Here is a 12,343-nt window from a genome sequence, read left to right on the forward strand (position 1 = left end):
AACATTCTCGCACTGGCGACATTTTATTTTGTTGTCTTCTGACCTTGCCCACCTTCCTGCACACCTTACACACCCTGCATACGAGTCCACTTATTTATACTTTCAGCACAGCACTGCAACAACAGTGTACAGCTGGTTCCAAAAGGCAATGTAACCACTGCATGTAAATCACAATGGAGTACTACATACTGTCTCACTACCATACATGTGTTAATGCTCATGAGAGACAGACCATGCTCTGCTGGGGTCTGCTTTGCTTACTGATAGCATTTAAACTGATATTTACTGATAGTATTTACTGACAGTGGAGAGGCAGTTACTGAGAACACCCTTGGCCATACAGCACTTCCCATTGCCAGGGCCAGTGTGATTATTCTGGTAATCACACATATTCAGGTTAGATATTAGAAGGAAGTTCTTTACTGTGAAGGTGGTGAGGCCCTGGCACAGGTTGTCCAGAGAAGTGGTAAATGCTCCATCCCTCGCAGCACTCAAGGGCAGGATGGACAGAGTCTTGGGACACATGGTCTAACGTGAGGCATCCCTGCCCATGGCAAGGGGGTTAGAACTAGATGATCTTCAAGTCCTTTCCAACCCAAACCATTCTATGATTTATATATATATATATATATATATATATACACACATATATATATATATAAATATACACATATAAGCCCACCAATTCACCAGGCACTGCAAAGGCTTCTCTGTGAATTTCAGAACCAACAGCTCTGTTAGACAATGAAAATTCACAGGGAGGTAACACAGAGCCAGTTGCCTATTTTCTTGCCTGGAAAACTGCAGGAAAAAGGACAAATTTTGCAACTTCCTGGTACAGTGAGCCTTTGGATAAAAGAAATTCTGGAGAACCCATTCTCTGAAAGACAGAGTAGGACTACCTGTGGTGCTGCTTCCTACTAGCTTCTGCTGCATTTATGGAGCACAGGAAGATATTCCCTATGATCCAGAGTTCATGCCAACATGTGGCTTAGAATAATTAACCCTTTTCTTTTAATCTTTTTTACACAGGGAAGCCACGGCTAATATACCTCATTCACACAAAGGAAGCAGTATTGGAAAGAAGCAGGTGATGTAACACAATGAAGGTGCCATCTACAGCACAGAAAAAAAGGACACTATAGGAGCGCAGGCATGACAAAGAACACCACTGGCAAGGCAGTTCAATGGGACCCGGGTTTTAGCATCAGCAAGACTTCTACTGTATATATGCACTGTCTTGCAATAAGTTTGTTTCTCAAGTGAGCCTGAAACAAGTAGTATTCAGAGGGCTCAAGAAGACCACCTCGCTGCATTAGTTACTGGGGGTTTGTAGGGTCAATGAATCTCCAAAAGGCTTCAGTGTTTATTCCTCACTGGACTGGAAGACCCTTTACATACATTTAATGCCCAGTGCTACAGAAGACAGATGCCAGGAGAATACTGGGATCCTGACAAGGGTAATAATTATGTACCATCACTTCCGAGCAGACCAGAGCTCACATGCTACTGTCTGGTGCTGAGCCTAAGTGTATGAAGACAGCATGTTGTGCAACAAAGTGGAACACACACTAGGGATGTATTTCCTGCCTGTTGGCAGCCTTGCTGACGACAGGACAGTTACAGGGCAAGCTAAAACCTTTGTATTCTGCACAGCACTCTTTAGTTTGTGTGCATACTGTGCAAGAAAGGATTCCCCCTTTAAAAAGACCCAAACACTGTGCTAGTCAGTCTCTTAGAGGAAGAACTGCTATAAAAAAACCCTGATCTCACCCATCAGAGGAAGATGGCATAACAGACACCTGCCATACTGGAAACCACTAAACAAGCAACTAATGTGACCCAAACTGGGACTGTAACCACAGCAGTAACTACACTGGGTACACTGCTAGAGCCACTGTTCAGCAGTACTACAGCAGGAGAGGCATCCTCTGTACCACAGCTTTGGTTTGAAGTCTCTCACAAATGACCAGAGGCAACAGTCTCAAAATCAAGGTCACTGAGTAGAATGGAGTCACAGTCCCAAAGACACTCAGTTGCTTATATCAGTGTTGTGGGTTATGAGCTTGACAGAGGTGGGGCTTGTAACTGAAAAGCTTTAGGATTATTCCCTCTCTTCTAGGGATTTACTTCCGGCCTCGCTTGTGGCTGGTTTTTGGAAATTCGGCTCTCTGTGCAACTTGGGGCTCCCCCTCTTCACTACTTGCACTCTCATTGTCCACCCGCTTTGGACGACCTCTCTTAGTTCTCCTCATTTTCTCAACTCCAGCAGTGGGGAGTTTTTTGACAGCCAGGGTCGCAGTTCTCTTCTTTTTCCCCCTGGTCAAAGGACGTTTCTTCCGTTGCTTCCTCTGCTCTTCTCTTTGGCGGATTTTCATTAGCTTCTCAAAGCTTTTGGTGGTAGTTGTATTCACATCAAACCAGTCCTGCAGGGTTGAGAGGGTAACAGGTTGGTACTGATGATGGAAATACTATATAAAGACTCTCAGAGCTTATAATAAAGTTTCTTTGTGGGACAATGATTTCCTGAAATGCGAGATCCGGAAAGGCAGCTGCCTAACAAAGCTCTGTTCTTTGATGTTCCCCCTCAGGTGTCACTGTCTCAGAGATTTGATCTGGCTGTTGCTAAAGGCATGGGAAATGCTGAATTGCTGAACTGAGCAGCAGCAACTGGGGACAAGACATGTGACAGGACACAGTACTTGCTCCCCAGACCAACGCATACGACCAGCGATGTTTAAACAAATCGAAGGCCACTGACTCTAAGATCCTGTTCCCAACAGTGAGCAAGATAAAAATAAAACAGGGCAAGCATCCAGCACTTCCTTCCCTCCTCCAACAACCTGGGGTGTGAAGACTTCCATTCTGCCTGCCTTACCTCAGCATGCATGGAGTTGATGTGATACTTGACTCCACTCTCTGAAATGAACTCCTTCTCACACAGAAGACACTTGTATTTACCAGCCACAAAGTCTCCCTGGCAACAAAACAAAAAAATACCCTCACCAATTGCTGCCTAGAAGGCTGATACACCTATATATTGTATTTGAATTTGGTTCAGATATAAGCCAGCTGTAGGAAATAGAAACTCTTACTCATACCGGACAATGATTTAGCTACAGCAGCACTGACATTATTTACCAGTTATGCCTACAAAGCATCTCACCTTGTAACATCTGTGAGATGTTACAAGGTCTCCAGCACTGTATCTGGAAAAAATGTTCTTGTAGCTGTGAATCTACAGGTAGGACTGCAGTTTCACTAAAATGCATGCCATTAAGATGCTTCCTCCTTGCCTCAAGCAGTGTTTGCTATGGCAAACCCATCAGTTCATAGGGAAGCACTCAAGACTGTGAGGAACTCAGATTAGCAGATGGCAGGACAACAGCTTGAACAAGCACATATGTGAGGGACAGGGACGGTAAGGCTATTGGTATAAAAGACAGTGAGTAGAGGAAGGTTACCAACCAAGGTACATGTGCCAAGGTGAGATTTGAGTCCTGAGACACTGCCATATACAGATTCACAGCCCTGAAACAGTAAAAAATGTTCATGTCAGCGAAACTCTAGCAAGAAACCACTTCTTCCTGTCTTATTCTCTGGAAGCCAATTCCAAAAAGGATAAGAGAGGCAGATGAAGGGAGATAGCAAGCCCTGCAAGCTAGAAAGCTCTGGGTAGAAAGATTGTTAAGAGACTTTAAGCTTTCAGTAAGTTAAATACTTCGTTTCTGAGCAAATTTAGACATAATCATCCAGTCACTATTACCCTCTATCAAAAGCCTGACAGAGTTTGCATTTTGCCTGAAGAGCAGCAGAGGTTAATTTCAAACAAAGCACAGGGCAAGTACAAGACAGGTTTCTCTCTCCTGCCCTGCTCTTATATTTAGTGGCACACAAGTACTGCATCCAACATCAATGGTCTCAGTTAAAGGGCAGCTTTACAGTCCCCATGTGGAGCTTTAGGCATCAGTCTCAGGGTACGAGATCATGCTCAGCCAACAGCCCAGACCCTGAAATGGGAGGTAGGAGCAAGGCATTCTTCTGGGTTACTGGTTGGTGCAACAGGACACTTGCTTTTGGGAGACAGCTTCACGTAAAATGTTATGCTGCAACTCTTTTACTTGAAAACGATGCAAGCCTGAAAACTGGGGAGAAAGTGGTGGGGATAGGATAGGTAGGGCAGGGGGAACAGAAACAAACTGCAGTTTCATGGTTGTGGAAAGCTGTCCTGAAATCTGCCCCCTTTGAGGCTTTGGAAACAAGCACTTAAAGATTACCTCATTTGGGCAGTGGACTCTTCGGTACATCTTTATCTCAGTTTTCCATTTGCACAGCACGTCTTGACTAAATGTGGGCAGTCCAGGACGAGTATATTTCAGCTGAGATAAAGAGATGGAATTGAAGCCAGAAGCAATGCTGGCTACACTCAGTGCCAAGTACGTCCCTTTCTCTCCTAGAGACAGAAGCGCTATTTCTTCTCCTGCTCTAACACCCAAACTCTAAATAACCAATCTTTTCCTGTCTCCTGTCTTCAAACATAACTGAATCTATAAAACCCTCACAATACCAGAACCCAAAACTTCCCTTACCTTTGACTACAACAATTCCTCTAAATGTGCTTATCCCATTAAAATCATAAATCGTTCTTTTCCCTTGGGTTTCCTTTAGGGTCTAAAAGATACTCCTGGAGCCTCCGAAGCCTGAAAAACTATAAAATGTCATTGCATGGCAGGAGTGATCTGCAGCCTATGAGCAACATACTGCCTATAACTGCCTTTGTAATTTGTGCCCACTGAAAATTACAGCAATAGGACTTGAAAGTCATTACAGCCTGGATAAAATACTTCTACCACAGCAATTGCTACTATAGCAATACCATAATCTAAGAACAAAGAGAGCAAAACCTGATCCCTCCCACAAGACATTACTTCTTCGATATTACTTTGCATGGGCCAATAAAAAAAGTCTGCTACATAGCACTTTTAAGGCCTTGTACCTTGCGATCGTCTGGAATCAAGTCCTGCAGAACTTTTCTCTTGGGCCACTCTTTGGCCAGCTCTTCTCCAGCTAGCTCATGGAGATAGTAGATTGCCACCTTTGCAGATCTCCTCTGAACTCTGCCTGTGCTGTTTGGCTCCCGTTTTGTTTCCTTCAGGCTCTCTGTTCTTCTCTCCTCCTGGAGGAAAGTGACCTGCAATGAAGGCCAAAAAAGGTGAGCCTCCTCCACTGGTTCCTATTTCAGTTAAACTAAATACTGTGAAGAAATATACTGCCAAACCCTTCACAAAAATGTTACTGCAGCTGTGATTCACTGTCAGAGAGAGAGAACAGAAGTGTATCCCACTAGTGAGACAGACCCCCACACCTATTCAGGGGGGCCACAGCAGTAAGGCTCAAGCAGACAGTTTCATGCAGCCGCTGGTCTTGAAAGGATATCGCATAACTTACTGTAAAACCCTCAAGGACAACAAACATATTACTGCCTGTTCTGCTCCAGTGTTGGGTCTTTTAAGAGCAAAAAAAGGTGTCTCACAAGTCATACATATTAGTATTATTATTCCATGGAGCAAAAGTCAGACAGGGAAAAGTTTACTGCGGCCATGGTGATTTACTATTAAAAACTTCTTCCTAGTCACAAAACAGCAACAGCTGCATCTAGAAGAAAAGTATCAAGGACAGAACACTCTATTTGCTATCCCTCATTACCCACCCAAAGAGCAGACAAAAGCCTACATGTGTCTCAACTCTGAGCAGCTGAAGTAAGACCACAGCACCCTGATAACCATGGAAATTTGCACTTACCGGCCCATGCTTAGATCGGAGATGATAGACAAGTCCTGCCTTTGATCTGTATGCTTTTCCACAGTGATGGCACTTCATAGCCATTTTCTCCAGCTCAGAAGCTGCCTTCCCACATTTTTTAACATGATACAGGTATCCCATTATGCTAGTGAAGCTGCCTGTGCAGCCCTGTCAATGCGAAAGAAAATTGCATGGAAGAAAAGCATTTTCCAAGTAATCACAAGACCACTGTGTATAGAATCCACAGTTTGCCGACCAAACTACTATCACTTTTCCTGCCAGGCCAGAGACAATCAGGCAGTAAACTTTAATGTTAGCATATTCAGACAAGATAAAATCGAGCACAAAGAATTGGTTGCAACTGGGAGACACTGTTTCTTAGAACTTCTTTGTAGGTAGTGGGCAACAGAAGATTTCAATATATGCAATGAAGAAGCAAGATGTTCAATGAGGATGCACAAACAAAGATTTTCAGATATAAATGGAGGAAGTGGGCAGAAAAGGAGGAAGGTTTTACACTCAGTTGGCTAGTCAGACTGTCTAGAACACAGCTATATTAGGGTGATGGTAAATAAACTTTCAGCTATCCCTAGGATACAGCTACTGTCTCATGCTGCAGCAGAGGACAACAAAACCTCAATGGTTTCTGCAACTGTCAATTACTAGAGTATCCCAACCCTGAATCCAGTGATCAGCTTGGCACTGAGCTTGGAAACAGGACAAATAAAACATTCACCAGCAAGTTTTTTATGTTCTTAGACATAGCCCTTCATCCCCTTTTCTAGCTGCCGCCAATCTCAGTGTTTTCAAAACCCACAGACACACAGTTAATGATGCATAAAAACACCTTCCCAGCTATCACAAACCACTAAGGAAAAAGCAGAAGTACATATTAACAAAATACTTTCGGAGCACACAAGAAACAATCCAATGTCCTCCTGATCCCCCTTGAAGACACCAGCTCATCATACTCAGAGAGTAGCTCACTCTGCTTGAACACAGGGGTTGAACTAGATGACCTTAGAAATTCCCTTCCAGCCTTAGCAATTGTGTAATTCTGAGAGCAGTTTATAATACTGTTTGGAGTACTGCGTTCAGCTCTGGAATCTTCAGCACAGGAAAGACACGGACCTGTTGAAGTGGGTCCGGGGGATCATTTGATCGGAGGGCTGGAACACCTCTCCTACAGACAGGCTGAGAGAATTGGGCTTGTTTAGCCTGGAGAAGAGAAGGCTCTGGGAAGTGATTATTGCAGCCTTTTTATACTACAAGAAAGACGGGAACAAACGTTTTAGTAGGGCCTGTTGTGATAAGATGAGGCGTAATGGTTTCAAACTAAAAGAGGGTAGTTTTAGACTAGATACCCTTTTTTACAGTAAGGGTGGTGAAACACTGGAATGGGTTTGCCCAGAGGGGTGGTGAATGCCTCATCCCTGGAAACATTCAAGGTCAGGTGGGACAGGGCTTTGAGCAACCTAATCTAGCTGAAGATGTCCCTACTCATGGTAGGGAAGGGGTGGACTAAATGACCTTTAAAGGTCCCTTCCAACCCAAACTATTCTATAACTCCATGATATTCTGTCTCAAAAGCAGAGCTAGGATCTTGAAACCAACGCAGCTGTGGCCAGCACAAAGCATACCAAGCAGAACTCTCAATGTTTCAGGTTTGTGTACCTGCTGCTGGTTAATTCAGGATACTTAGCGCAATGCAGCTTACCTCCCTCGTACACTTTAGTTTTCCCATACGCTTCAAGATCTTCCGAAGGCGGTCTCGCTCAAGCTGCTCATCCAATTCTCCTCCCTCCTTCACAACCGGCTAAAGCACAGCAGAAAAAAATAAAGAAAACCATACGATGCTTAGCATTTACAGTTCTTCTCATAGGGAATTCCCTACTCAGCACACTACTAAAGGACAGCTAAAAGTAATTAAATCTGCGTAACTTATGGTTTTACAGAAGTGTACCTAGTATAGTGATCACTGTCTATATCCCAGAACAACTGAGTTATCTTTAAAAGGGGTAGACTGCCTGAAAACCACTTAGCAAATAAGAGTTTCAACATTTAGATTTATATCTATATCTATGAATAAAACCTTCTTAAGAAATGGTCACAAACTATAGCTGCTGGGAAGAACAAGAGTATGTATTTCCATTACTTTTCTCCCCTTCTGCCTGTGGAAAGTACTTACTCACGTGTGTCATGCCTCTTTTAACACATATTGGTCCTACCATTACCACTAAGCCTAACTAAAGCTAAGCAGACTACCCGACAGTAATGGTTACTCACCTGTGCTAAAATACAGCTCAAGTTCTTCTCTGTTCTCTGATGGTTACTGTATACTATTTCCTACACTACTTGATAATAATATTACACCCAGCCTGAAGAAAAAGTTAGAACTGGGTGACAGACCTATTTCTTGGGGCCAGAACATTATATCTGACCTATTTCAATTACTAGTACAGCTGTAGGTTCAGAAACCACAGTACTGGGAACTATGTAAAAAAATATAAGTAATGCATTGTCCAAACCTTACCTAAACTCCTGACTGATCTTTTCAAAAGTTTTAATTTGTCACAACTAGTCCTGCTATTACCCAATTCTAGTTGTCCATGCGGGTGCTAGTGATATAGATAGCAGTAGCCCAGAGAACATTAAGAAGTACTACAGAGCCCTGGGAGAGGTGGTTAGGGGCTCTGGAGCTCAGATTGTCTTTTCATCAATTCTCCAGGATAAAGGGGAACACCTTAAAAAGGCTAGGCAGATTTGGCAGGTTAATAAATGGTTAGAACAGTGGTGCCATAGTCAGGGGTTTGGGTATTTAGAACACTCCAAGTCTACTGGAGGCTGGTGTAGCTGGTCTGACAATGAAGGGAAGAGCAGCTTTGGTAGGAGGCTTGCCAGGCTGGTGAAGAAAGCTTTAAACTAGATGTGTTGGGGGAGGGGGGCATCATTCCATCCCAACACTCCCAGTCAGTTGCCAGCACCTATAACAAATGCTCAGAGCAAAGCAGAGATATTCCAGCCGCTCCAGCCAATGAGCTGGCTTCATTTGGGGCTCAGCATAGATGCCTCTATACAAACGCCCGTAGCATGGGGAACAAACAAGAGGAATTAGAGATGTGTGCATGTCTACAGGGGTATGATACATTAGGTATTACAGAAACATGATAGGATGACTCCTATGTCTGGAGTGTTGGAATGGAAGGTTACAGGCTCTTTAGAAAAGACAGGCCTGGCAGACAGGGAGGGGGAGTTGCTATTTACATTAGGGATAGTCTGGAGAGTATGGAACTCTGTCTGGGGATAGGTAATCAGTCAACAGAGTTCGTGGGTCAGGGTCAAAGGGAGAACAGCAATGGGGGACATTACTGTGGGGATCTGTTACAGGCCGCCTGATCAAGAGGACTCTGGATGAAGCACTCTACAGACACACAGGAACAGCCTCACGCTCGCAGGCCCTTGTTCTCACGGGGGACTTCAACCACCCTGACATCTGTTGGAGAGATGGTACAGCCCGGCACAAGCAATCCAGGAGGTTCCTCGATTGCGTGGAAGACAGCTCCCTTCTGCAAGTAATAGAGGAGCCGACAAGGAGAGGTGCCATGCTTGACCTCATGCTCACCAGCAGGGAAGGGCTGGTTGGAAATGTGACACTCCAGGGCAGCCTTGGTTGCAGCGATCATGACACAGTCGAGCTCGAGATCCTCAGGACAGTGAGAAGAGTGTGCAGCAAGCTCACTGCCCTGGACTTCAGAAGAGCAGACTTTGGCCTCTTCAGGAACCTGCTTAGTAAGGTTCCATGGGATATAGCCCTAAAAGGGCAGGGGGGCCCAAGACTGTTGGTTGGTATTCAAGGATCACCTGCTACAAGCTCAGGAGCACTGCAACCCAACAAGAAGGAAGTGCAGCAGGAGGACCAGGAGACCTCCTTGGATGGATAAGGAGCTGCTGAAGAAAATTCAAAGGAAAAAAGAGGCTTATAAAAGGTGGAAGCAAGGACAGGCGGCCTGGGAAGAATACAGGGATGTTGTGCAGGAAACTAGGACCAGGTTAGGAAAGCTAAGGCCCAGTTAGAATTAAACATGGCTAGGGATGTGAATGAGAACAAGGAGGGATTCTATAATTACATTGCAAATAAAAGACAGACCAGGCACAACATGGGCTCTCTCCGGAAGCTATCAGGAGAACTGGCTACCCTGGGTTTGGAGAAGGCTGAGATTCTTAATGACTTCTTCGCCTCAGTCTTCACTGGCAAGGGCTCTGACCACACCACCCAAGTCCTGGAAGGCAGATGCAGGGACTGTGAGAATGAAGACCTTGGGCCCACTGTAGGAGAGGATCTGGTCTGAGACCATCTTGAGAACCTGAACATGCACAAGTCCATGGGACCTGATGAGATCCATCCATGGGTCCTGCAGGAGCTGGCGAATGAAGTTGCTAAGCCACTGGCCATCATATCTGAAAAATCATGGCAGTCAGATGAAGTTCCCGATGACTGGAAAAAAGGAAATGTAATCCCCATTTTCAAGAAGGGGAAAATGGAAGACCCGGGGAATTACAGACCAGTCAGTCTCACCTCTGTGCCTGACAAAATCTTGGAGCAGACTCTCCTGAAGGGCATGCTAAGTCACATGAAAAACAACAAGGTGCTTGGTGACAGCCGGCATGGCTTCACTAAGGGTAAATCCTGTCTGACCAATTTGGTGGCCTTCTGTATCTGGCAGCCAACCGTATCCTGGGCTGCATCAAAAGGAGTGTGACCAGCAGGTCGAAGGAAGTGATCCTGCCCCTCTACTCTACTCTCGTGAGACCTCACCTGGAGTATTGTGTGCAGTTCTGGTGTCCTCAACATAAAAAGGACATGGAACTGTTGGAACAAGTCCAGAGGAGGGCCACGAGGATGATCAGGGGACTGGAGCACCTCCTGTATGAAGACAGGCTGAGGAAGTTGGGGCTGTTCAGCCTGGAGAAGAGAAGGTTGTGTGGAGACCTCATAGCAGCCTTCCAGTGTCTGAAGGGAACCTATAAGGATGCTGGGGAGGGACTATTCGTTAGGGACTGTAGTGATAGGACAAGGGGTAATGGGTTCAAACTTAAACAGGGGAAGTTTAGATTGGCTGTAAGAAAGAAGTTCTTTACTGTAAGGGTGGTGAGGCACTGGAATGGGTTGCCCAGGGAAGCTGTGAATGCTCCAGCCAGACTGGACAGAGCCTTGGGTGACATGGTTTAGTGTGAGGTGTCCCTGCCCATGGCAGGAGGGTTGGAACTAGATGATCTTAAGGTCCTTTCCAACCCTAAGTATTCTATGATCTTTTCTATGATCTATGAACTACAACAGGAGACATTGCCTTTTTTGAGAAAATAGCAAAGAGAAAAAGCAGATTGTAATGTTAGTATCTTTATAGTAAAATAGTGAAGTACTAAACTGCTGCTTCTGGTTTTTGACCTTTGCACTAAAATCTAGTCTGCTCTGCATGTAGAAAAACTACTTTCTAGCAAAGGACTGAAAATTGCAGCCTAATGAGCAATCATTTAATTTATTTTTTTCTGATTGAAAACCAGCCTAAACAGAAATCCATCTTTTCTTTCTAAGCCCTATCATGCTAGCATCAATACTAACATTCTACTACTTTTTCAGATGTCGAATCTCAAAGGAAATATAACAGGTAGACAAGATTTGAACAGCCCCAACATTTGAAAAAACACACCATGTTCTGTTTCTCTGTGCACTGGGGAAGGAACAAGAGACTGTAACAGCAGTTGTGTTACCTGATTGTTATGGTCTGCCATGACATGGTATCTCATCCCTCCTAAAGACTTTAGCTGCTTCCCACAGTGATGACATGTGAACATTTCCTGGAAATAAACAAGGACAGCGTGTGTGTAACTAAGTTAACTGAAGCACTGGGAAACTCTTTGGGAGAAAGAAGAGCAGAACATTTTATTTGGGCCTGGTAACAGCCCACTAAGAACAGAAGAGAACTCACACTTCGGGGAACAATGAAATACCTACACCTTTGTTCACTACCCCAAACCTCCAGCAAAAGACTAAGCAAGAAGCAGCAAGCACAGCCTCTTACAGATGCATAAAGAACTTTTGCTTAGAGCCATGATGATGAGATGAAACTGGTTTTAAGTGCAACACAAAACAGAACAGTGTGCAAGCATTTCTTTCAGTAAGCTGAAGAGGAGTAAAAAAAACATTGCTCATCTCTCGTATTCTTACCTGCCTGCAATTTACCATATGTTTCTTCAGTCCTTCTACAGTCTTTCTCACCACAGCCCGACATGTTGGACAGGTAACTCGGCCTTTGTCCTGAATTTCCAAAGACCACTGCTCTTCCATACTACCTGTCAAAACAAAAGGTTTGGAATAACTGCAAATGCAGTATCTTTTTTTTTTCTTTCCTTCCATATGAACTATGACTCCTAGAAGGAAACAAGTCACACGCTACCAAACTCATGTTCAGCTATACTTCAATATTTAGCTCATTTGCAGCTTTAAAAGGGTCATGTGGCACACATCTCTCCTTTTGGGAGA

The 12,343-nt window shown here is 44.4% G+C and overlaps 1 protein-coding gene across 1 annotated transcript in view; it reads right to left on the minus strand.

The window, feature by feature from the left end:
- ZNF512 (zinc finger protein 512) overlaps positions 1 to 12,343 on the minus strand; it is a 24,327-nt gene continuing 11,984 nt past the window's right edge. The window contains exons 6-14 of the mRNA XM_065682102.1: positions 12,029 to 12,153; positions 11,572 to 11,658; positions 7,520 to 7,618; positions 5,803 to 5,970; positions 4,997 to 5,191; positions 4,278 to 4,379; positions 3,469 to 3,531; positions 2,879 to 2,977; positions 1 to 2,426 (exon numbers count right to left, since the gene is read on the minus strand). Coding sequence (XP_065538174.1) covers positions 2,127 to 2,426; positions 2,879 to 2,977; positions 3,469 to 3,531; positions 4,278 to 4,379; positions 4,997 to 5,191; positions 5,803 to 5,970; positions 7,520 to 7,618; positions 11,572 to 11,658; positions 12,029 to 12,153 — 1,238 coding nt within the window. The 3' untranslated portion in view covers positions 1 to 2,126. The remainder of the gene's footprint in view (positions 2,427 to 2,878; positions 2,978 to 3,468; positions 3,532 to 4,277; positions 4,380 to 4,996; positions 5,192 to 5,802; positions 5,971 to 7,519; positions 7,619 to 11,571; positions 11,659 to 12,028; positions 12,154 to 12,343) is intronic.

This window comes from Lathamus discolor, chromosome 5, assembly GCF_037157495.1.
Source record: "Lathamus discolor isolate bLatDis1 chromosome 5, bLatDis1.hap1, whole genome shotgun sequence".
In the NCBI taxonomy this organism is placed as follows: Eukaryota; Metazoa; Chordata; class Aves; order Psittaciformes; family Psittacidae; genus Lathamus; species Lathamus discolor.